The sequence below is a fragment of the Gobius niger genome (genome assembly GCF_951799975.1).
Source record: "Gobius niger genome assembly, chromosome: 17".
NCBI lineage: Eukaryota > Metazoa > Chordata > Actinopteri > Gobiiformes > Gobiidae > Gobius > Gobius niger.
In genome coordinates this window covers 14,449,716-14,475,032 of record NC_136868.1, presented here as the reverse complement: position 1 = coordinate 14,475,032, position 25,317 = coordinate 14,449,716, and the positions used below count along the sequence as shown (strand labels likewise).

The 25,317-nt window shown below is 40.7% G+C and overlaps 3 protein-coding genes across 3 annotated transcripts in view; 2 read left to right on the top strand and 1 right to left on the bottom strand.

The window, feature by feature from the left end:
* The window catches only part of LOC306977379 (uncharacterized protein), a gene marked incomplete at its 5' end in the record, with an annotated part of 39,290 nt that extends 31,511 nt beyond the window's left edge, over nt 1-7,779 (top strand). The window contains 9 exons of the mRNA XM_079575680.1: nt 120-286; nt 1,491-1,656; nt 1,849-2,001; nt 3,375-3,535; nt 4,728-4,901; nt 5,606-5,747; nt 5,874-6,061; nt 6,178-6,319; nt 7,564-7,779. Coding sequence (XP_079431806.1) covers nt 120-286; nt 1,491-1,656; nt 1,849-2,001; nt 3,375-3,535; nt 4,728-4,901; nt 5,606-5,747; nt 5,874-6,061; nt 6,178-6,319; nt 7,564-7,739 — 1,469 coding nt within the window. The 3' untranslated portion in view covers nt 7,740-7,779. The remainder of the gene's footprint in view (nt 1-119; nt 287-1,490; nt 1,657-1,848; nt 2,002-3,374; nt 3,536-4,727; nt 4,902-5,605; nt 5,748-5,873; nt 6,062-6,177; nt 6,320-7,563) is intronic.
* Nucleotides 7,780-8,167: 388 nt separating this feature from the next.
* hook1 (hook microtubule-tethering protein 1) lies at nt 8,168-17,135 on the bottom strand. The gene is made up of 22 exons (XM_079575106.1): nt 16,857-17,135; nt 16,125-16,210; nt 15,960-16,032; nt 15,565-15,615; nt 15,211-15,343; nt 15,049-15,116; nt 14,734-14,781; nt 14,558-14,641; nt 13,302-13,465; nt 11,525-11,665; nt 11,067-11,268; nt 10,886-10,996; nt 10,731-10,818; nt 10,590-10,656; nt 10,377-10,517; nt 10,222-10,309; nt 10,110-10,141; nt 9,943-10,025; nt 9,619-9,719; nt 9,430-9,531; nt 9,295-9,363; nt 8,168-9,085 (listed from the first exon to the last, which is right to left on the bottom strand). The coding sequence occupies exons 1-22, from the start codon at nt 16,899-16,901 to the stop codon at nt 8,924-8,926; spliced, it is 2,139 nt and encodes a 712-aa protein (XP_079431232.1). The 5' UTR covers nt 16,902-17,135; the 3' UTR covers nt 8,168-8,923.
* Nucleotides 17,136-20,443: 3,308 nt separating this feature from the next.
* LOC306977378 (E3 ubiquitin-protein ligase RNF170) lies at nt 20,444-25,236 on the top strand (the record flags this gene model as incomplete). Its single annotated transcript, XM_079575679.1, has 6 exons — nt 20,444-20,469; nt 21,129-21,225; nt 21,870-21,975; nt 22,775-22,848; nt 24,175-24,285; nt 24,706-25,236. The coding sequence occupies 6 exons, from the start codon at nt 20,444-20,446 to the stop codon at nt 25,024-25,026; spliced, it is 735 nt and encodes a 244-aa protein (XP_079431805.1). The 3' UTR covers nt 25,027-25,236.
* Nucleotides 25,237-25,317: the final 81 nt, after the last annotated feature.

Sequence of the window (25,317 nt, the reverse complement as noted above, 5' to 3'; positions counted from 1 at the left end):
CAAAAAGTTTGCCCATGTCTGATCTGGAGGGTGGTGATGCCAAAAATATGACTGGTGCAAAAATGATATGTCAGATTTAGTCTTCCTTACCATGGCTGATGATGAGCGTTGTCTTTCAGGGAAACGCGTGTGTCTGGGTGAGGGCCTCGCTAAGATGGAGTTGTTCCTGTTTCTGGTTGGTTTGCTGCAGAAGCTTTCTTTCTACGTCCCAGACGGAGTCGAGCTGAGGACCGACGGCATCACTGGGATAACGCGTGTCCCACATCCCTTCAAAGTCCACGCCAAAGTCCGCTAAAAACAGATCCAGACTGTAGCACTTCCTCTACAATTCTGTTTTTAGTCCATAAAGTATATTATAAAGTAAAAATAGCTCTTCTTCTTCTCTGTGTGGAACCATATTAGTTTACATCTAGTGGTAGAACTGGTTAATTGCTTTTTAAAGTTTTGTAACAGAGGCTTTGGAATTTGAGCAGTGATAATTTACAATGTATACGCATCATTACTGTGCAGAAATACTTTATAATTGTATTGTATTTTTTTCTGTGAAAAATAGGTTCTGGGCACTATTCTTTAAAAAAATTAAAAGTGTTGCTGGTGGTGAAAGTTGATGCATAAATTGGCATTTATCTAAAAAAAGGCCTGAGCAAAGTTGCAGCTTGTTGTCCTGGGTGATAAATTGGTCCTGATTGTCTTTTGTGAGACATGGGCAGGCCCCGCTGACTCACATTATTAAATCTACATACCACAAGTCACCAGTGTATCCTTCCAGCCCTGTGTGGATGATACAGCAGGGATTTCCTCTAGTTCCTCCAAAGCTTCTAATCATGCTGATGCTCGACTTGGGTTTGCGTTTTGAATTGAGGGGAATCCTGATTGTTATTTTGTCTGTGCTGCTGATATTGTATTTGATACGAAATAAGGATCCATCCAACTTCCCGCCGGGACCACGGCCTCTTCCTCTCATCGGAAGCATTTTCAACATTGAACCAAAGCAGCCACATATCTACCTCACCAAGGTAAGACCACTGCAGAAAACTGCTGACTGGTGTACACATTAAAGTATGATCCGTAATTAAGTCGTGAAAGTTCAAGCAACTGCTGCTACGACATTATAGTTTACAACAACAATGGAAGTATGCTTGAGGTTCAAGACTCAACAAAAAGAGCCAAACGAATAAAACATATTGTTACATTATTGTATTGATTGTATTGAGTTTGTACTTATATGTTTCTGTGCAGAATAACAAAAGTTGTCAAATATTGATCAAAGATTTCTCAACAATATGTTTTTATATTTGGGTTTCCTTAGAGACACAATAGTTTACTGTATGTATAAAACTTTGAATTAATTTTACTGGTCCCATTAAGATAGATTAGAGAGAGGGAGAAAATCTGAAAGTGAGAAAATGTGAAATCAACTTGAGAAACATGCCCTGCCTCAGAGTCACATGCTGGATAACAGAGTCCCCATTCTCTTGTTACCTCCGCAGCTCGCTGAAGTCTATGGGAACGTCTACTGCATCAGCGTGGGACGGGACAAGAGCGTGTTTGTGTGCGGCTTCAAGATGGTGAAGGAAGCGCTCGTGACGCAGGCCGAAAACTTTGTGGACCGGCCCTACAGCCCCATGGTGACCAGGATCTACGCTGGAAACTCAGGTTACGAGAAGGATACGCTTTAGTTCCAAACAAAATCTATGTAGTTAAAAAGCCCTTCTTTTTTTTTTACTCTCTATGAATCATTTCTCACTTCCTAATCCTTAATTCTGGCCTGTGCAGGGAATTATTTCATTCTTCAGTTTAAGTGGGACTGTAGAGACTGAGGTTTGTGTTTCTTGGTCTGTGCCTCAGCGGGGTTGTTCTTCAGCAATGGCAAAGTGTGGCGAAGGCAGCGGAGGTTTGCGATGGCCACACTTCGAGCGTTTGGCCTCACCACGAGTTCAATGGAGTACAGAATCTGTGAGGAGAGCTGCTACCTGCAGGACGCCATGGAGAAGAAGAAAGGTAAAGTATTGTGCAACAGTCTTTATCCAATCAAGCACGAGGTTATCTGCACCAGCTCGGTTTTGGAACCAAGCGAGTTGAATCGTACTAACGTGACGTGAACAGACTGCTGGCTGCTAATGGGCACACTAGCCCATGAGTTTGCCTATTAGTTTGCCTAAACATTTTAATATCGGATTTAATACCGATACTAGCATTTAGCCGCTGTTAGCGCAAATTTAGCTGCTGTTAGCATAACATTTGCATGTTGCCTACCTTCATGTTTTAGCTGTTACATTTCTGTTTTATTAGCCTTGGTACCGCTGATGATTTAATGACCCCGACCGGAAGACAACATTTGTCCACATTTGTCCTCACTGAGGCTAACAAACCTTTTAAAGACTTTAACTGTATGGCGTGCTCCTCTGTGGGACACAAGCAAAATCCTAACCTCAAGTTCTGAACATTTTCATAACTTTTGTACGCAAGCAAAGGGAGTTGAGCTTCCTGATGGCCCTGTGTACGAAACTGTTCCTCAGTCGACTGGAACTGACCCGTAGATTCAGCAGTCTCCTTCCTGAGGGCATAACCTTGAAGAGACTGTGTGATGGGTGCGAAGGGTCCCTGGCGATTTTGATGGCATTGCGGGTGAGACGGGTGGAGTACATCTCCTTAATGGAGGGGAGAGGGGCTCCGCAGATCTTCTCCGCTGCTCTCACGATGCACTGGAGGCTCCTTCAGCAGGAGGCAGTGATGGAGCCGTGCCACACAGTGATGGAGCTGGTCAGGATGCTCTCTATTGTCCCTCTGGAGAGGTTGCGCATAACGGAGGCTGGGACATAATGGAGTGCAACATATGGTTGCACTTTACTTTACAGAACTGTAATAACATGGTTATTAAAGTTTGTAAAGTACTTTGGGGCTTACATAAATAAAATTGACATTGACATTTAACACTTCAAAAAGCATTAAAAGTCATTAAATGAGTTGTACTAAAATCAAGGCTGTAAATGCATTTTTTAAAGCATTAAATTGGATTCAAATCGGCAATGAAAATGTATTGGAAATTTATGAAATTGTACAAAAAAGTTACCAAGTTACCACAAAATACCAGTTGCAGTTTTGGCTGAAATATACCACTTTTTTTGCAAAAAAGTTTTGTTCAATTTTCTTTCCTCTGATTAAATGTTTGCAAATCTCAAGGAATGAAATATGTACAGACTTTTTTTGTTTCTGCTTTTGTGTTTTTTTCTGCTTTTGTATATATGCCTGTTTATATCACATGCTATTTCAATCCTACACTGTGTAAAGCAAAGTGCTACTCATCTTTCTACTAATAACTTCATGTAATAAGATTTTTTAGGACTCATACTAATATAATATGAATATTTTAGGTGAGCCATTCGACCCGGTGCCCCTCTTGAACAATGCTGTGGCCAACATCATTTGTCAGATTGTATTTGGGAAAAGGTTTGATTACACCGACCAGCGCTTCCAGGACATGCTCAACGATCTCAATGAACTGGCGTATTTAGAGGGCTCCGTGTGGGCTTTTGTGAGTATAAAAAGTCAAATACTAGTACATAACTATGTACCATATCTATGCAAAATTTCTGAAAAAATAAATAAATAAGAACTAGAAACACTCAAGACCAGTCTGGTAAGGGACTAAGTTTACACAAGAATTTTGTTAAACCTCATTTGAATACATTTGAATACATGATATGGACCCTATTATAACAAACCATAAGCTTGTTGCTTTCAAGATATTTTTTTCAACAATTGCATTAAAGCAATACGAAGTAACTTGTTTACCTTAATAAATCCTTTTCGTAGTCCCTCCGGGGCAACCAATACACTGATAGAATCACGAAGAAGCTAACAGGCTAACGGGCAGCGCTAGCTGCGGGCTAGCACCACTTAAAGTGATAGTCTGGAAGTCTAAATGTTTTACAAATGTTATAAAATATGCAAAATCCACCACCTGGTCCTGCATTTTGATGTTAAGTAAGTAATAATACATACATATTATTTTTTGTGAAGTCCCTCCTTCCCGGATCTCAGCAACTAATCAGTGTCTAGTCTCCTCCCGCGTTGACCAATGAGACGAGCTTTTCCTGTGAACCGGCCTGTCAGGTCCAATCCAGAGGAGGGGGAGGAGCTTGGTCATTTACTTTTGAATATTTTGCTTCTGTTTTCCTCATTTTTGCAAACTAAGAAGAGCTTTCTGGTTAAAGAGTGGAGGAATTTGATCGTTTACTTTCAGATCTCTCTCTCTCCTCACTTTGCAAACTTACAGACTATCACTTTAAACAGTATTTACAGCCAAGTTTGAGCGGAAAAAAAATACATACTTTCATTGTGTAATTGGATGTACAATATCCCTCTCTCCCTTCGCCTTTTCTGTCAGTGTAGTATTTACTCTCACGGACAATTAATCTCAACTTGCTACGACACCTGCAGTTGCGCTTATGGCCTCTAGGGGCAAGAGTTACTTAGTACTGCTTTAATTGTTACATAGTTACCGTATATAATGTTATAAAGTTCATGTCTGGGGAAAAAAGTGAATGTTGAGTGAATAAAGTTAGCTACCATCTCTCAACATGGTCCTTACTGTATCTAAAACTGCAATCTTGTAAAACATTTATTATTTTATCTGTGCTCCAAAGAAAAAACTATAATACATTTTGCAGCAATCCCTTTTGATCTTTCTCTGAACTCATTCCATAACATTTTCCTGCACAAAGCTCTATGATGCCTTCCCAGTGCTGATGGCGCACATGCCAGGGCCGCACAATGGCATCTTCATCCGGGCCAAGTCCCTCGAGGCCTTCATCAGGGAGGAGGTGGAGAGGCACAAGCTGGACCTGGACCCCAGCTCCCCACGAGACTACATCGACACCTTCCTTATAGAGACAAAGGTCGGTCCCAAAGTTAATTTACAATTCTATGCCAAACTATATAGAGGTCACATTGTCAAATTTAATGATTACGTTTAATCATTACTGGCTAATCGTTTTCTAATATGTGCAGCCAATGAGGGATTTCAGCAGGGAGAATGTAACCACTGCTCTGGCTGGTTGTTTAGTTTTAGCTGCACTTTCATTCCCATTGTAAGGTTAAAACCAAGCAAATTTTCTACAGTTCAGCTTTACCCAAATCTAAAAGCTTCTCAACTGCAGAGCAACAGTCATTTTAAAGCTAAGGCCTACAAAACTGATTGTAACTTTTCTGTCATGTTGTTGGTCACATTTAATTCTCTTTCTATGTCACTTTTTTTGTCGTTTTTTTGTCGCCCTTTTGTAAAAAAAAAAAAATAGGTGTTTCGTCACATTTTTGTAACTTTTTTGTCGCTCTTTTGTGGCTTTTTTGTTGCTTTGTCATCACTTTTTTTGGTCAGTTTTTTGTTATTTTTTTGTCAGTCTTTAATTTTTAGCATGTTTTTGTTGTGTTTTCATCCTTGTTGTCGCTATTTCGTTGCTTTTTTTTTCCAAGAAGCTTTCAGATTTGGGTCGTTCCAAACTGGAGAAAATAAGAGTTAACATATATTTTATAACTTCTGCATATCAGGCAAGAGTATTGAGTATTGATGTATTAAAGTATGTCTCTTGTCTTTATTTGGCAGCAAAGCAATAAAGAAGAGCTGGGGTTCAGTGAGACGAACTTGGTCCTCTGTTGTCTGGACCTGTTTTTGGCCGGGACCGAGACCACCTCCAAGACTCTGCAGTGGGGTCTGATCCACCTCATCAACGACACTCACATACAAGGCGAGTTCAGCCCAGAAATATCTTACACTGAGCATGACTTTAGACTCCACTATCACGCAACACCACACTACAAATGAAAAACACTACACCTCCTTTCTCACATTTGAATATTCTCTATATTTCCAGAGAAAGTCCATGCAGAGATCGACAGAGTGATCGGACAGTCTCGACAGCCCACGATGGCCGACCGCGCCTTCCTGCCCTACACGGACGCTGTCCTCCACGAGATCCAGAGAATAGGAAACATTGTGCCACTCAACGGGTTCAGGAGGGCAGCCAAGGACATGACGCTTGGAGGGTACTTCATTCCAAAGGTAGGAGATGTTAAAGCTTTAACAACAACATGTTAATTCAGACTCTACTACAATGTGTATGGGTGAATGTGAAGGCGATCTGACTCAACAACATTTCTTTTTCACATTACTAACAGGGGACGTCTGTAATGCCCATTCTGACCTCAGTGCTGTTTGATAAGACTGAATGGGCCACTCCCGACCAATTCAACCCACAACACTTCCTGGATTCAGAGGGAAAGTTTGTCAAGAGGGAGGCCTTTCTACCCTTCTCTGCAGGTAACACACCAACCCCAAAGATTTGCAGTCCAAGGCAAGCACTTTGCAGGGGTATATTTCCAAGTCCCCTGCTAATATTTAAGATCTAAAAAGGAGAAACTGAACAGTAGTTTGATGTTATTTTCAAAGAAACCTTCTTTTTAACTCATTGACAGCCAGCCATTTTCAAATCAGAGAACTCCCCACTGCCAGAGGTTTTTCAGGATTTTGACAGTTTTTTCAAGACCCACAAAAATTTAGGTCTTGGTTTATGTCAACACGAACCCACCAAAAGAAAGATTAGACTCTCTTCTTTCATCTAAAATCAAGTTTGTTTGTACCTCTTTCCATTCTTTAGTAATTGTCCGTAGAAAGTAGGTGAAATCACCCAAAATGCTGTTTTCTGACCAAAAAGCTGAGAAAACGAAAGACAAATGCTGCCACCTAGTGACTCAATACAATAACTTGTAGTTATTTTATTGAATCACTAGGTGGCAGCATTTTAACACCAGACATGCTCAAGGCCCCTCCTGGAACCGCCACCTTAACGTGGTGATCCCTGGAGCTCTGTTGTCGGGGGCTTCGTGCCCCTGGTAGGGTCTCCCATTGCAAACAGGTCCTATAGGTGACGGGTCAGAAGCTCCTTATGAGAGACCAACAGGCCTGAGAATCGTGAGGCCGTCCTTCTGTGGACCCACCACCTGCAGGAGGAGCCATAAGGGGCTGGTACAATGTGATTTAGGCTCCAACAGCTGCCCCCACGACCCGGAAACGGACAAGTGGAAGAAAATGGATGGATGGATGGACATGCTCAAGGCTTTGCTGAAGCTGTTCCCATTGAAAAACCTAATTGACGTCTATAGACGTCATTAGCAGTCAACGAGTTAATGATAATTTGCAGTAAAAGGTTTGAATTTCATTGTGTTTTTGCTCTATTTATACACAATACATAACCAACATATCTAACTACTTGGCTGCACCTTAGAGTTTAGGGGGTACTTTGAGTAGAAATTAAGGACTCAAGGGGTATGCGGGATAAAAAAGGTTGGGAGCCACTGATTTAAGGAAATATCAAGGAAAAACAAGACCATACATACAAGATGACCTTGGCACAATAACGTTTCTACACAGATTAGACCAAACATTGAGTAGTGAATGCCAGAGACAATGACATCAGTCCAAATATGTCCAAATGCACAAATACTTCTGTATAGCATAATGAGTACTGCAGTATAGCCTGACGTGTGTACTTGCTTGTGTCGCAGGGAAGCGAGTGTGTCTGGGCGAGGGCCTGGCCAGGATGGAGCTGTTCCTGTTCTTCATCAGTTTGTTTCAAAAGTTTTCGTTCGTCACTTTGGACGGAATCAAGCTCAAAACAGAAGGCATCATCGGAGCGACACGCACTCCACATCCTTTTCAGCTCTGCGCCCGGCCTCGGTGAAAGTCTTACTGTGAACAGACTTTGCTTGCTTTTATTTAATCTCGGCCTTTCCTGATAAAGTTGGTAAAACTTGATGAGCGATTTGTCACGTGAAATTAAAGGTTATACTTCCTTTATGGCACAAATGTTCCTTTTAAACATTATAATTCAATAAAATTGTGAGTATTGACAAATAAAGCCTTTTCTACTTTTTGCAAATGATGAGTGCCAGGACCTGATTTTTCTCTGCACATTCTATTGCCTCCTTCCATGAGCACCATCTTTTTGCTGGATACCAGAAGCTCCCAGTTCTAATTTCGGTTGAGGCTCTTATATCCCTTTACACAACACAAAGCTGCCAAAATTGTATTCAAAAACAAACGTTTATTCTCACAAAGATATTCATTGTAGCGTTAAATGATTCATAGCGTTTACACTTTCACACAAGCTTTTCCAGCTACATTGAAACTAACTCAAGCGAAAGCTTTGACATACAACTGAAATGTCGGCAGACGCACAAAAATAAGTAATAGGTTCATCTTCACCTTTCAATTTCCTTTCAACATTTGGTTTAAAAGCTGGTGTTCTTCATGAATTTCGTAAGTTTATTGTATTACGTTCATTGCCAATATACGTGTATTTAGAAATGAGTATCTAAAAAACAACCCCTTTTTCTATTTTACAAATTACCTTTTACATCTTTAACCATGAGGACTTTGACTTGAAATAGAAATGCCACTGAGGTGACCTGCACCAAACTAATCACTATAAAGTGTATATTAATATAAGCTGGCGACAATAAAGGACTCCCGTCTTCTGCATAGTATAAACAAAGGCTTGTACAAACAATAGCTATTTTCTGTCATTAACACATTAGTGATATAATTCAAGTTTCCTATTAAACATTCAAGTTTGAGCTTCCATGTAAGAGAAAACCGCAATAAGATAAATTATTTCCCCTGCCTAGACACAATCACTGTGATCATTAGAAGTGCACTAAACTGGCAGTCGACAAGAAAAGGGCCATTGTCAAAGGCTATAAGAAAACCCCTAGATGATTTGATCGCAGTTGTAGTTGATTGTTTAAGTGCTAGTCATGACACTCGCCTCCTGAGCGCTGAGGTCATGTGTTTAAGGCCACTTGAGTGTCCACTGCTCGGGATTGTCTCTATAAACAGGTGGTGCATTTGGCTGTGGGACAGTCTCTACTTAGAGGTGGCCGCAGCGGGCACGTTCATCGAGAGTGTCCGGCGAGGCGTGTTGGACACCTGTCTCTGCTGCGAGAGGAAGGACTGTCCCGGGGCGAGCATCGGAGCGGCACGACCTCCGAGACGCGACTCTATGGCCAGCTTTTGAAAGTTCAGACTCTGTGGATGGCACATTAAGAGTAAAAAGAAAGAAAATTGTCATGTTTTTTATATTAATTGCTCTAAAATTATAACTTTATAATATATATAATTATAAGCTTGCTTCCTTCTCCAAAAGACCTTTCAATAATATAATAATAATATAATAATATAATAATATATATAATAATAATATTTTTCTACAACAGCTAAAACAAATAAGCCTGTACCTTGTTATACCAGGCCGTGACAATCAGCTTCTCTTCATATTCCTTCAGCTTGGCCTGCTCACATTGGCGCTACATAAGAAAAGCAAAAATTATAAACTAAACTAATGACACAGGATTAGCTTTTTTTTTTTTTACCTCCAGGCTGAGTATCTGCTTGTCCCGGTCGGCCACCTGGTTTCTCAGAGCCTGGATCTCAGCTGTGGCTGGGTTCAGTTTAGGGTCCAGCGCGCGGATCACCTACAAAAGAGAAAAAAACAGTGTCGTGAACCGATGTGCAACAACACAGACTAAAAAGGTATAAAGTCGATACAACACTTGACTCACATTTCGCGCTTTCTCCAGGTACATTTTATATCTTTCCTCCATCGCCCTCATGTCATCGTCTTTCTTCTTGAGAGCAGCCATCAGTTCATCGACCTTCATGGCTAAAAGAAAAATGCACATCATTTTAAGCATCAGTCATGAATATCTAAATGATGCATGTTTTTGTACTTTTATTTAAATTACACTATTTTACTTGAACAAGCTACATGAAACCTACTTATGGTATCTATATTGTTTTAAAAATGTCAAAAGAACAAGCACTCAGTGTCCTAATCTGGCTATATGGTTTAAAATTGCATTTATATATTAAACAAAGGTTCGTACAGTTCTGAGTGTTGTCAGGCTGAAGGTCCTCCAGGAGCTCTTTCTTTTTCAAAATTTCATCCTGTGCCTCATTTAGCTGGACCCTGAACAAAGACAAAAAGATAAAACAGGACACAGTAAATAAACAATTTACTGACGTTTATTCAGCTTAAAAATATTCTACTTACATATGTGCATCAAGTTTCCGCTTCAAGTTGGACTGAAGAAAACACATACAAAGCAATAAAACATAGTGAATATCAATTAAAATGGTTAAACCCAGTGACTGAAGATGCTTACGTCATCTGGCTTAGCTGCCTGACTCTGCAGGGCCTTCTGAAGGTCCTCCACTTGTTGCTGCAGCTCACTGACCCGCTCTCTGCTTAGCCTGGACGACACATGGGTAACATAAATACAGAGGTTTGTTGATAAAGCTAGATCTGTCTGACATGTACCTGATCTCTGTGTCCCCTTCACTGCGGCTCTTATGGGCCTCCTCCAGCTGAGTCTGTAAAGCTGTGATCGTCTCCCTCTCACTCTCCCCCTGCTGCGTCCGAAGCATCTTGTTCTCATGCTGCAGCCGAATGAACTTCTCCCTGATCAAAAGCTACAATATTATAGTCATCATGAATTTGAGATCATACAGACGCAAAGCAGTTCCCCTTTACCTGCACTCAAGAGGCATCAGCTCAACCGCCAGGTTATCAAGGCTGGGGCTGCCAGAAGGAAGCATCCCTGAATGAAAAGACATGATGTAAATGATACAAAGCAGCGTGCAGGTACAGTTCCTTCAGCTGTAGCGGCATTACCTGCTCGAGAGAGTTGGTGCTCCTGAGCCTGAGTGCACTTCAGCTCCTCATTGAGCTCTTTGAGAGAGTCTCTCTCCACAATTATTCTCTACAAATTAATTTGAAAAATAAATATTTTTGAACAGCTCAATAAATAAATTAAAAACAAAACAAACCTCCTTCTCCTTAATCACAGTTTCATGCTTCTCTTCAAATTTTTTTATGTCGTAGGCCAGGTTATCCGCCCGCCTCGTTTCCTCAGACAGTTTCCTGTGCAGTTCCTGGACCTGAGAAAGTCAGAGACTGAGTGGTTATACATTAAATCAGCAGTATTTTCCTCAAATACCCAGAAAGTACCTGCCGCTTGTACGTCTCGAGCTGTGCTCTGGCTGCATTGGCCTTGCGCAGCTCCTCCTCCAGACTGACAGTGTTTTGCATGTACGTCATGTTGTTCTCCTCCAGCAGCTTCATCTGCCTCTTCAGGTCCCCAAGGTTTTCCAATTTACGCTTGTACGTTTCAATGGAGGCCTCCAGCATCACCACTCGGTCAGAGGAGCTCCTGTGCACAAACAAATTGACCACAGATGCAAAAACCAGGAATTTACGGACACATTTCATGACGAATATTTATGTGGTGTTTCCAGAAGTTTATCGTCAACACTTTCAGCCAATATGACTCCTACCACTACTGTTAGCAGACCCTTGCTTTAGATAATGAAGTAACAAACAGATATGTGTGTTACTTCATATCTGCTGTTCAGGACCTGGTATCAATATAATTGTGCGAATGATAGCTCCACCACAGTGACGCAGACCTGAGCACATCCAGTTCGTCTTTGAGCGCTCGGGACTCCTCTGCAAGACTCGTCAGCTCGTCGTTTCGATGCTGCACCTCGATCAGCTGCTTCTCCAACTCCTCACAGTGGATCCTGTAATCATCTTTAGCTGCCTCCAGCCTATAGGAGATTAAAATCAGTATGAATTTTAATACGTAATATATATGCACATTTCTGTACATAAGATAAACCCCTGCAATAGGAATAATACTATTTGTTCCTTTTTTCGATGGCTATGTAATGCAGACTTCTGACGAAACATGACATTTCGTCGTCTAAAATTATGTATGTGATGGAAAGAAGGAAGAAAGAAAATTTAAAAAAAAAAAAAATAATAATGCCCAATTGCAGCATGTGTCCAAGCACAGCTCAGCCAGGGTTGCCTTAATCAACTTAATCTCAGTATATGACTTTAAGCTCAGACAGAATTAAATCACTGGTGGCCTGCACAAGCACCAGGATATGTGTTTGGATTTTAGATCAGCATTTAGATCAGAAACAGACCTTTTACATTGACCAAGGCCGGCCCTGATTGTAGGCAACCTAGGCGCCATCTGCTGGAGGAGGTGCGTAATTGTGCTCCTTTGGCTCCTTTGCGGAGAGTTAATGATGATAAGAATTTTCCATATCCAAAGTGTGTCTAAAGGGACTGATATATTAAAAAAAACAGAAATGAAATCTATGAAAAATAAGGAATTCCATTTGGGACAAGACATTTCAGAAAAGACTGTCCATGTTTGCATGTGCTATAAAAGCATTCATGCTGCCCGTACTACAGAATGGACTGGCCATGGTTATCACATTGAGTGTCGCTCTGTTTTGGGGATTTAGCTCTTGAGTGCCAACAATCCAGACCATTTTTCATTTTGTAGCACCACAGCATATTCTATGTTATGGCTCTTGACACATGCTATGGCTCATTTGAAAGGTGAGACTCTAAGCTCTCTGTAGGTGAAAACAGTTTATTCTTCTCTTTAATTCCTGAGAAATATAAGCTTAACAGAGGCTAGTTTTGATCAAAATTACAGATTTTTTTCTTGAATCGGAGATAACGGGGGTTTTATGCAACACTCTCCTTTCTGGATGGACACTAACGTTCTCAGAAGAGGCAAATGCCTGAATATATCCGTTTCAAGTCAATTTTCAACTACGACATTGTTGACACGTTTTGAAACACCGCGTGTGGTCAATCGCTTTAAACAGCCTGGTTCTCAGATTGAAGATTTAAACAAGATGTTTTTCAGCCGTCCTTGGACCAATTTTGACCATTTAAAAACTCAGACAAATTTTAAAATCTCAACTGTTTCGATCTGTCCATGGGAAGCCGATTCTGCTTTGTCAAGAGCTGTTTGCTACACAACACCACGCCCCTGTGGATTAAAAAATGAAAAGAAAAGAAACGCAATAATATATAAAAGCCCAGCTGTGACTTTTCACAAGTTTTGATCATCATTTATTTCACTTCTGTTCATCACAGAGCTACCAAAATTACACATAAGGTGTATTAGTGTGTCCAGTTTTGTATTTTTTCCCTTTTTGAAACTCAATGTGTTAAATTGATCTGAATTATAAGACTGATCTGCCATTAATAACTGATTTTTTTAATTTAACATTTATGACAAGACATCCTTTGCATTGTTTACTGAATACTTAAATCCTCTTGAAATCAGCGGATATTTCACTCAACAAAGATGAATTTCAGTTTTACAGTAAAACAAGTATTCGTATTGTAATCCTACACATGCAGTAGACACACCTGAAGTTCTCCTCTTGAATGGCCTCCAGTTGTTGCTGTAACACACTGTGCCTTTTCCCTGAAGCGGTGCTGGGGTCGTCGAATGAGTCCAGCTGATTGGCCCGATCTGTCAAAACATCATTCTCCGCCAACAAACTGTTACGCTCCTCTTGAAGAATCGCCACCTGCACAAGAAGAAATGTCCATAGAGGCACTAAAAATAATAGCGGCAGGGGCTATTTAAGACTTGGACGGTGTTTTCATGCAAAGAAGCCATTATTGGAGCATCACGGCCTTCATCCTCCCATCTGTTAATAGTTATTCAGGCTTAGCAGCAGCGAGTTAATCTTGGGGAAACGTGTTAATAGAAATGCGTGGTTAGTTTTTTAAGTCTGTTCCCAAGACATTGTTTTTTATTTCCATTTGTGTTATTCATACGGCACAAATGATAAACAAACAATTGTCAATAACTACATCATTTTCAACTTTACTGTCTAAAAATTGTATTTTTGAGCAATGAGCATTCACCATAAATCGCAGACTAGCAAACTGTTTGCAATATGCGCCCAGAAGGGAATTGGTTTCCATAGAAATCAAATATTACTTTCATTAGTCAGTCCCAACATTGCTTGGACCCCACTGGGATTATTAGACCATCTGTTAGCAGAGTTAGGAAACCATTTAGTTGAGCTTTTGTTTCGCCACATGGGACTTACCAGCTTGTGTCGAGAGATGAACAAAAGCAAAAATCTGTTGAAAGTCCAGTTGAACAGTGGGTTAATGAGTTTGCTAATTTAGTTTTCCCTTTTAGCCTGTGCTGAATCACGCAGCCCAGTTGGGACAGTGAATCCCAGACTGTGAGCTCACAGTGTTTCTGCCACAGCAGCTCCGGACAATGGGCCCAAGAGTCTCACCAAAGTCCTGTTTATACTGTACCCGCCCAACGGCATTCATGATTTATGCTGACCGTGACACTGAAGCGGTCAATGTCATAGTAATTAATAAAAATTGACATGAGTTTTTTTCCAAGACCAATTCCAAAACTGATATGCAAACTCCAGAGCAGCCGAGGACTAATACGATGACCAACTGAAAAGTATGGCTAGGGAAAATATGCGTGGCAGGAATCTTTAAGCTTCCACTATCGACATAAAGCATTTTCAGCAAATATTTTTGACTCAAATGGCCGGCCTGAACAAAATATAGGTCTTTCCTTCAAGGCTGATAGTCTCATATGTCAATCCATCTCTGATAGTTAATGTGTATTATATGAATACCTGTACGTCTAGCTCTTGGCAGCGTTGGGCAAGACCATCCTTTTCTGCGGCGACTTCAGCAAGATCCTCAAGGGCCTTTTTGAGCTGATGCAAAAGAAAAACTTTTTTTTTTTTAAAGTGACTCTCTATAAATTATGAATCTATTAATAATCTGCTCAGAGAGTTAAGACACTGACCTGCTGTTCCATGTCCCCCGACAGCTCAGTTCCAAATGGGGACATGAGCTAAAGATGAGAGAAAATTAAATCAAACTGGTTTCGACAGTTTCTTAGCCACAACTGTATAGACAAAACGAGCAAGTCACAAACTGGCTCTATTTAAATACAGTATAATACATTAGTAGACAGTTTCAATATGAAGCAAGACATGCACCTCTTCTACATAAATGAGCAAAAATAATATTTTCATCAAAAAGAAAACCGTTCCATCAACACAGATACACTCACACATCACTTACAGTCTTCATAGAGCATGTTTTGACTTTGACTCACCTCCTGTATGGCTGTCATTACAACGTGCTGAACAGACTCTTCCAAAGTCATGATGGTCTGAATGTAATCTAAACATAATGGTTTACAACAGTTCATTTAGAAAAAAGCTATGTGCCTGCTTGAGCAATATTCCATAATTATAAAAAGTAGGAGGTTTTTTACCCTGTTTCCGCTCACACTTGACGGCACATCCCAGCACGAGCTGCAGCAGTCGTCCCAGTTGCATAGCATCCGAGTGTTCAGCCACGAGAGCCAGATCTGGCATAGGGAAACCCGAGATGTCCTGCCCCAAGGCCTGCAGGTGTAGAGTGGCAAGAGAGGCTTAGTTATGTCAGTGAGAAAACTTGAACACTGTCCATTGGCAAGTGAGCTAAGATTATATTTGATCAAACAGAATTCAAACCCTCAATAAAACAAATGTCAGAATATTAGATATTGACCTCAAACACAGTAATGTTTGCCTTTGTGCCTTCGATGTGAAGTGAACTTACTGTCCATACAGTATCCAGTACATACCTCATTATAATAGTCAAGCATCATCTGAAGAATCTTCTTCAGGTTGTTCATCTATAACATTAGACAGATGTCAATTGTTATCAGGGAGTAAAGTCCTATCAGTAACATAAGGAACATAATGAAAAGGGGAAGACAAAAGAAGGAACATGAAGTTGGCAATAAAAATAATTACAGATTATTGTTGATCACTGTACTCAAAAGTCATGTTGAAAATGTAACTAACACAAATCGACATATTTTTTACAGACTGAGAGTTATTTTTAAAGTTTCTTGACATTTATGGAAAAAGAGTCACTGGCAGTGGCTACAATCCCAGTGTGTTTACGTCATGAACATGCACCGGCTCGACTAAATAAAGATGCTGTTATTTTTAAATGGGTGATCAGTGATCACACCTTCAGTCTCCAGTTATCTTCAACATCTGTTTTGATGCGGCTGAGCCATCCGTCATTGAACCACGCTGGGTCACTGCAACACACAACACGCATAATTTTACAAATAATAATAATCTCACAATCTCACAATCACAACTAAATGTGTCAAAATATGCAACATCTTACATCTGATGCAGGGCCTGTGATATTGCTTCGCCGGTGGTGAGATCTGGCACTGTTGTACAGGGAGCAGAGACGTTGAAAGTCTGCAGCTAAAAAGACAAGAAAAAAAGAGTATGTTTGGTGTAAATATGTTGTATTGTTTCATGGCACATCTGAGAGATCAGTTTGATACAATGAAAACAAAGTGTAAGCCTGGATAAAGGTCTTCAGTAGGCTGATGAGAATAGGTGGATGGTCCCTAACCCAAGGATGGTATTTATTCAACTCTGGTCTGGCCCCTGTATGCGTGAGAAGCATTTGAGAAGAGAGGCAAAACTCTTAACAACAGACAGCAGCCTCTGTTATTTGCCACAGGAGCAGATGCATTAAATAGATATAGGATCACATTAAGTAGCCTGGCATTGTGGTCAGCAGTAAGCCAAGCTAAACAAAGGAGAATCACTCTACAAATTTACCTGGAGTTAATTGGATTAAATGCCCGATCCAACTAGGAAATCGAGAGCTGCAATCTCTAAGCACATGTGTTTCAGGGAATATTATAAAAACAAAATTATCAAGAAAGACCAACAAAATGTTAAATCTTAAGTTGAACATTTCCAGCCTTTTCCCCTTGTTTTGCCCTTGCGAGAGTCACCACCTCAGCCAAACAGGTAAATCATCTGTCACAGTAAACAGATCCCCGGTGCTTTTGACGCTAGATCCAGTGCGCTCAAATATTTAATAGTCTAAACTCACCCAAATAACAAGGCTTTCGACCAGTGCTGCTTGGTTCCCGTCCATTTGCTGTGTTTTCCACTAAAAAATAAACCTATTACAAACAATCTACCTGGCAGCAAAGCTCTTCTTCCGCTCCTTTCTCCGCATTTGTCCTCCTCACCTGCCGGAAAATCTGGTACGTCAAATACGTACCTCAGGCCCACGCTGAGCACGCTAACGTCAGAGGATTAGCGTAAACTGTACGGGAATAGCTCAGCGTCTTAGTGGTTGGGCGGGCGTTGAGGCTTTGCTCGGTCCAATCGGGTTTGAGATTTGTAAAGATTGACAGCTCAAAAATCAAGGGGCAGCCAATCAGATCCCGTGTTTTCTTTTCTTATTTCTTACGGGAAATTATGGCACTTTTGTTGTTGTAATATTTCCTTGCAGCACTGGATCTATTATCAACCTCGTAACATCCACCTGGACAGAGTTTGGCATTACTCAGATCTAAAAGCTTCTTGAAAAAAGCGTCAAAATGGCGTCAAAAACAAGGATGAAAACAGAAGAGCGACAAAAACCTGCCAGTGAGGCAACGATTACATAATTTAAAAAAGCGACAAACACAAAAAAAGAGTGTTTAAAAAGCCACAAAAAAGCAACAAAAGAGCGACAAAAACGTGTCAGAAAAGCAACAATAACACAATTTTAAAAAGCGACAAAAACACTACAAAAAAGTGACAAAAACACAACAAAAAGGCGACAAAAGAGCAACAAAAAGTGATAAAAACATAAGGACAAAAGCGAAGAAAAAGAAACTGAAATCGCGACAAAAAGACACAAGATCACGAGGAAGAAAGCGCTTCAAAAATGTTACGATCGGTTTTGTAGGTCTTAGCTTTCAAATGAGGCGTCACAAAGGCCTATAGCCTGTAAACCCCAGTCGAGAAGCTTTCAGATTTGGGTAAAGCCGAACTGGAGAAGATGCACTCAGTTAAATCGGGTGGTAAGAGGTTAAAGGGCAGCACTAAGAGAAAAGATTCAGTGTCAAAGGCCATATGACACGGACAGTTGTCATCTCCAGAAGTTCTCCGACGACTCCGCCATCGTGGGCTGTGTGTCTAAGGGGAACGACCTGGAGTACCGGTCAGTCATCATAGACTTTGTGGACTGGTGTGAGCGCAACCACCTGTGCTTGAACATCAGTAAGACGAAGGAGATGGTGATCGACTTCACGAGGAAGCCACTACCGCACACGCCACTGAACATCCAGGGGGAGGACTTTGAGGAGGTGGACAGTTTCAAGTACCTGGGTGTTCACCTCAACAATAAACTGGACTGGTCCCACAACACCAACTCCCTGTACAAGAAGGGCCAAAGTCGCCTCCACCTTCTGAGGAGACTGAGGTCCTTCAGAGTGAGCAGGCCTCTGCTCAGGACTTTTTATGACTCTGTGGTGGCCTCTGCTCTCCACTACGCTGCCGTGCGCTGGGCCCCGGGCAGCACAGAGCGGGACAAGAGCAGACTGAACAAGCTGGTCAGGAGGGCCAGCTCCGTCCTGGGCTGCCCCCTGGACTCTGTGGAGGAGGTGAGGGACAGGAGGGTGTTAGCCAAGCTCACCTCCATCATGGACAACACCTCCCACCCACTGCACGGGACTGTAGAAGAGCTGAGCAGCTCTCTCAGTGGCAGACTGAGACACCCTCAGTGCAGGACGAGCGCTACCGCAAAGCCTTCATCCCCACTGCTGTCAGACTGTACAATAAGACTGTGAAGTAACATGTGCAATAATCTCTGTATCAGCTGCACTCTTCTTCTTGAACGCCGACTGTAACAAGTGAATTTCTCCTTTGTGAGATCAATAAAGGTTTATCTTATCTTATCTTATAATCGTGGAAACATTCTGGGATGCTGGACAAGATTGCTTCCAAAAATGCTTTGAGGGAGGGGGGAAAAAAAGAATAAACAATGTGTTTACTGGGTGTTGAACATTTATTTTTGATATATTTATTCATTGAACCCATAAAAGAGACGTGACATCTCGTTTGAGTGGGAGTCCTGAAAAAAAAAAATTAAATAAAGAAAAGGACACAACAATAACATTCAAAACAAACATGCAGGGACAAATAGCTTATGTAAGCACAGACAAAAGGGCCTATAATATTACCAAGAAACTCCCATGTGCCGTTCATTGCAGAAACCTAAGAAGAAACCATAAAAAACAAGCAAAAACTTAAGAACACAAACATGATAAATAACCATAAGGATTATTATTATTTCTACTATTATGATTTTCATTATTACTAGATGCAAACCGGGTATTGGTAACATGATTGCTCACATATGTCTACAAAAGTTCAGCAATCCTCAACCTACTCCTTCTGAGAGTGCAAATTCACTCCTTTTCCTGTTGCAAACCTTTTTTTATACTTAACTCAAATAACCCTAAATAAAATCAAAACTAAGCAACCTTGCTGACAGTCCTGATATCTCGTCAATAACTGTATTACATAATACATTGATTACACATATTCCTGATTTTATTTTGCCTGTATATTGGAATTGCAGAGGTATATTCTAATCATGTGCTAAAACACACGTGTTGACTCGGGGCAGCATGGATTTGACCTGCACCTGGACTTTGCTCTTTCGGGATGGGGGCAGTGTGTCTGTTAACTGTGTGTAGCTCGTGGCTTATCAGAGGACCCCAGTTACCCTCATCCCAGGTCCTGCACTCTTTCAGGTCGGCTATTTTTAAATGACCCTGAGCTCAGCGGCTTCATCTGATCTGAAGTAAATGTTTGCTGTGATATTTCTGACAGCACTAGCGTAATCTTACCAAAGACATGATCAAATAGTAGCTTTTCAACTTTTACGCAATTTCACTTAGCGTTTTCGCCAAGCATTTTCAATTTTGTTAATCATTTATAAGCAGCTAATTTGCTGCAGTACGTGCCACTTTACACATCCTTAATGGCCTTAATGGTAAAACAATTGATATGCAATACATGACAATACACATCATAGTATTTAGCCACATATTACTTGATTCTGAATTGAATTGAACCAACACCCCTATGGTTAGTGCCTAAATAAAGAGCTGAATTAAAGTCATTTAGTGAGAATTATAACTTTTACACCTTATCAAGAACAAAAAAGGGAAAAAATAAATACATTTAGAGATGCCACCTTTTGCTAAATGTGGAATGTGCCTACTATATATTTCATGAAACCTGTATATTTCCTGAGTCATGGTATCTCTTTCCCACGTCTGCATGTGTGGAAGCAGACAGCTGGCTGAGTAAACTTTTAGTAAATGATTATCGAGCACAATCCTAACCTACTTTTGTTGTTTAACTTTTGGCATTTATCAGGCATCAGGTGATTAGAACATAAGACTTTTATAAAGAGTCAGAAAGAAGTGTCCGGTGTCTGTATTCTTCCATGTGGTTTATACTTGTAATAAAAGTGGTGGCGTGAGCATAATAAGGGCTTCTGTATTGACAACAGAACTAGTTGATTATTAACCGTTAGTGCATTTATTTTGTTGAGTGATGCTGTTCGGCTGAATTCAACTCCAGCTGAGAGACACATAAGACCTACAGCTTTCCAGCCTCGGTTTCCTTACTATGCACTCACGCGCCTCACCAACCAGGTAAGTCATAGCATATTGTATTATAATGATGTGATGCAAGTTTGTAAGACAAGACAAACCTGCTGACTATAGATATTCATTACAAGCTACAGACCAAATGCATCTGAACCAGACCATTGCAGGGGAAGGCAAGTTCACTTGGTTGCCACAGGATATTTTCAACATTCTTGGTGTACTTTAACAGGTATTTATTCTCGGATGTGGAGAGTATAAATACCTGTTTATTTATTTTTTTAAAGTAATATTTCAAAAAACATTGGGGGACCAGAGATCCTTGGCTGGAGGCCAATATTTTGCCCACGGGCCTGGCATTGTTCACCACACTTGTATTATATGCAAAGACATGCTTGATGTTTGGTTGAGAAATAGCTTGTTTATACTAACTATAACAACTAAGACTATCAAACTATAAGAACTAAATAACTATAACTATATGACAATAATATTCATCCATTTGCTAAATAATAGGTTTCACCGAGGTCAAACTATTCAAGACTTTTACCCAAACATCTTAAAACTACACTTTAGAGATTAGAAATGCTGCTGTTCCAACACGATGAGATGACCGCTCTTCATCTGCATCCACAGTAGTTTTCGTTTCTAATCTCACCGACAGACTAGCAGTGTTTACGTAAATGTTCATCTGTGTCACGTTGCAGCTCGTGTGGATGCTTTGAAGACGCAGGGGTCCGGGGTCAGAGAGTTTCATCTAAATCTTTGACAAGTTCAACATCAGCACACATGGCCCACCATAAGGTAACGGCTAACATAATCAAATGTTTATTTCATTACGTCTTAGTGGCTCAGGTAGAATGGTTTTCTCATAAACAAGGTACGCAGTTCAATTCTTTTTACTTTTTCATTTTTATTTATTTCATTCAAAAGTGACATTTAACAATCACAGCGATACCACAAAGCCAACACAGTATGAATGAAACAGAGCAGAGAGGAAGAGCAAGTCTTATAATATCACTGCATACCATGTGTCCTTATGCAAAACCCTACACCCACTGTGTCTGGAAGTGATGTGAGGGTAAGTGTATGGCGCAGATTGGCAGCCAGTTTCCTTCTGTCAGCCCCAGAGTGTAGCTCATCGTCCACCAGTGTGATGACTAATGTACGAAATCTGTCATGAATAACGTATAACGAACAATAAAGTAAAGCGCTCTAGAAGATTAATGCTTTGGTCAATCAGGGCCCACTCAGTTTGGCTCGAAGCAAAGTGAAAACCTATTTGTTTCAGAAAGCGTTTTAATTCCAGGAGATTAAGGGTTGCTTAATGACCATCATGTTATGTGACTGTAACTGTACTTTGTATTTCTTTTGCATTTTGTGACTTCTCTGTCTGTGAAAGGTGCCATAGAAATAATATTAATTGACATTTTTATACATTTTTTTAGGACTCCAGTTCGTGCGTTCCGGCAGCCCAGAGAGACTTCCAGTGCCCAGTGTGTCTGCAGACTCCATCTTTCCCTGTGCAGACAAACTGCGGCCATATATTCTGTGGTAAGCAGTCACTTTACTACCTCAACATACCTTAACTACTTTCAGTAACATTTATACATGAGGAGGTTCAACAATTATGTAGATTTGATGGTTTTAGATGTAAATAAAATGCAATATATAAACGGAAATGAGTGCATGTTCTTTGATCACAGTAATGTCTAAAAAAAAAAGAAGGTTTTAAATGGTAAATGGTCTCAACTTATTAGGCATTCAAAGCGCACTCAAAGCGCTTTACAGCAAGGATCCACTCACCCATTCATACACCAATGTACGCAGACACTGGGGGCAATGTGGGTGAAGTGTCTTGCCCAAGGACACAACGACAAAGTGCACTTTCAGGAGGTGGGATTCGAACCCCCGACCTTCCGATCATGAGACGACCCTCTCTACCATCTGTGCCACGGTTGCCCCCTAGAATTATTCTAGAATTGAAAGAGCAGCATGTTACTCAACTACAATGTTACGTGCTGTGTTCCCCCCATTCCCGTTCAGCATTTGTCATGTGTAATCAAACAAGACTAAGCTCAGTAATAACACATTTACCAACAAGGAAATTTCCCAGTATTTTGCTGTTCTGTTATAGACACACAGATCTACGGGAAGAGATTGCAACTTTATATGACAGGCTGTAGTACATTATTTTAGGTGTGGTCAAGCACTCTAATTCTTTCCGTGTCACCTTCACCTGCCCTACTTACCTCACTCGTGCTCTTCAGTTATTGCACGCTTACATAGTGAAGTAACACTTTTATTGCGCTTTTATTGAAGCTGAATGTGACCGTGTTTTGTTTTGCCGCAGCACCTTGTCTGATCACGTACTGGAGACACGGCACGTGGTTGGATGCGATCAGCTGCCCTCTATGCAGACAGAAGGTACGGATTAAAACTTTGCACAGCGCAGCCGATTCAAGACAATATTTAACAGCTGCAGAATGCTAGAATTAAACAGACAATATAAACCAAACACCTCCATCCACATCCAGGGGTAAAAGATTCTCCCTTCAAAACCAATCTAGCTTCGTCCTCCTTATAAGAGTCACGGTTTTGTCCTCATTGTTTGCTGCTTTTTTTTTTTTTGGTCACACTGTGGCTTGATCACAGTAACACAAAAAAAACCTAAATGCGGCCAAAATGCCAAACAAAAATGCCTTGACAAAAAACATGTCAAAAAACATGACAACAGCGTGAAAAACGTGACAAAATATTCTTTTTTTTCTTACAAAAATGTGATAAAGACGTGACAAAAACACCAAAATGTGAAAGAAACGTGAAAAAACATGATAAAAAAAAGTATAACGTGATGAAAACATGACAAAAGCGTGACAAAAACGTCAAAAACGTGATGAAAACGACTAAAATATGATAACAAAAACAAGGAAGAAGCTTAGTTGAATTGTGTAGGCGTTTCACTGGTGTATATGGTGTGAGCTCCAGTCGAGAAGCTTTTAGATTTGGGTAAAACTGGAGAATATGTGCTTGGTTAAGGCCGGGGTTAAGCGTTGTGTATGACTCAAGAGTTTTTTGTATCCATAAATAATAGATACATAATTTTTGATTTCCAAAGCTGTGGAGTTTATGAAGATACTATAACTTCAGCAGACTAAACTGTCTACACACCAGAGACCTACAGTACATAATATGCATTTTTAAATACATTTTTGCACATTAAAGCAGTACTAAGTAACTCATGCCCCTATAGGCCACAAGCGCCACTGCAGGTGTCGTAGCATGTTGCGGTTTTTCACTCATTAATTGTCCGTGAGGGTAAATACTACGCTGACAGAAAAGACAAAGGGAGAGAGGGATATTGTACATCCAATTACACAATAGAGATGACTTTTTCACTCAAACCTGGCTGTAAATACTGTTTAAGTGGCACTAGCCCCGCAGTCAGCTTTGCCCGTTAGCCTGTTAGCTACTTCTTCGTGATTCTATTAGTGTGTATTGGGGCCTCCGACCCGTAGGCAGTCGGAATTGTGGATTTCTGGCCAAGAGGGGAGAGATGAAAGACCCCCCAATCATTCCATTAACACTTGTATTACCCCCAGAGGGACTACGGAACGGATTTATTAAACAAGTTACTTAGTACTGCATCTGCACTCAAATGGTCTTAGGAGTTTTTCACAGCGTTGTAAATATTCATTCAATTTTTCAAACGTATCTTATTAAAAAGCCTTCCTAATCACGATGTTTTTACAGGTCAGTGTGCTGTGCCATTTGTTCAGCGAAAGCCGCTCAGATCAACAGTCAAAGGCAGTTCTAGGAGAAATCACCGACTACAACAGACGCTACTCAGGAGCTCCGAGAACGGTCAGTGATTTATATCAATTTCCTCTTTTACAATCAAAGCCTTGTTTTCTGCAAAGTCGCTGCTTCATAAACGAGTCTTGCACTGAACCTCAAGGGACAAGTGGTTAGTGTATTATTTGTGCCGGTCCTAAGCTCAGATAAAACATGACGAGTCAGTGGGAAAAACTCTAATTTCACAATGGGGCTGGTTTTTACAGCCTGTTGCATAAGAACATTCCAGTAAAACCTACAAAGTGATGGCAGCTTGTGACACTTGATACACACTCACACACCCTGTTCCCATTTGAAAGGGGAAGTATAGGATTTTCGTGAACATGATGACCCGATCTTATCTAACAAGTGAAATCATTATATATTTGTCTTGGCTTGCAGCTGTGGACATTTAGTTCACTTTACTGACTTTTCCCCCAACCCTTGTAGATATCAGAGTACCTGCGTGACGCCCCTCTCCTGCTGCAGATAGTAACTCGGAGCCTGGGCACCATGGGAGGGCTGCTCTGGCTGTTTTTCATCAGAGTGGCGCTGTGCTGCATTGGGATGGCCGTGTCCATCTCCTCCCCTCCTCCAGAGTCAGTGAAGTCCGACCCCTCCCTGTGTGGGCTGCTGGGCGTCCTGGATGATCTGGTGGTGGTCATCCTAGTGTTGATCTGCGTCGTCAATGTGAACCAGCAGATGGCGCCACAGAGAGGGCAAGCTGCAAATGTGGCAACAACTCGCACAGTCATTGGGAACTCGCTATAACCTGCAATAAATGTGTGTACTTTATAATAAAATGGCACCTGGAGGTTGAGGTGGTTGGCATGTTTACATTAAAGGTCCAGTAAAATTAGAATATTTAATTTGAGCTTTTCTTTACTATTCAACTTCATCTCAAATTACTGGGTCAAAACAAGAAATGTCTTATCTGTTTATCATTGTATTTTTGTAAATAAGTGTTTATGTGTAAATAAAAAACATATTTATTACCTCTATGTATTTTTCTCTTTTGATCTGCTTCCATAGTGTGGATTGTTTTCATTTAGGTATCGACAT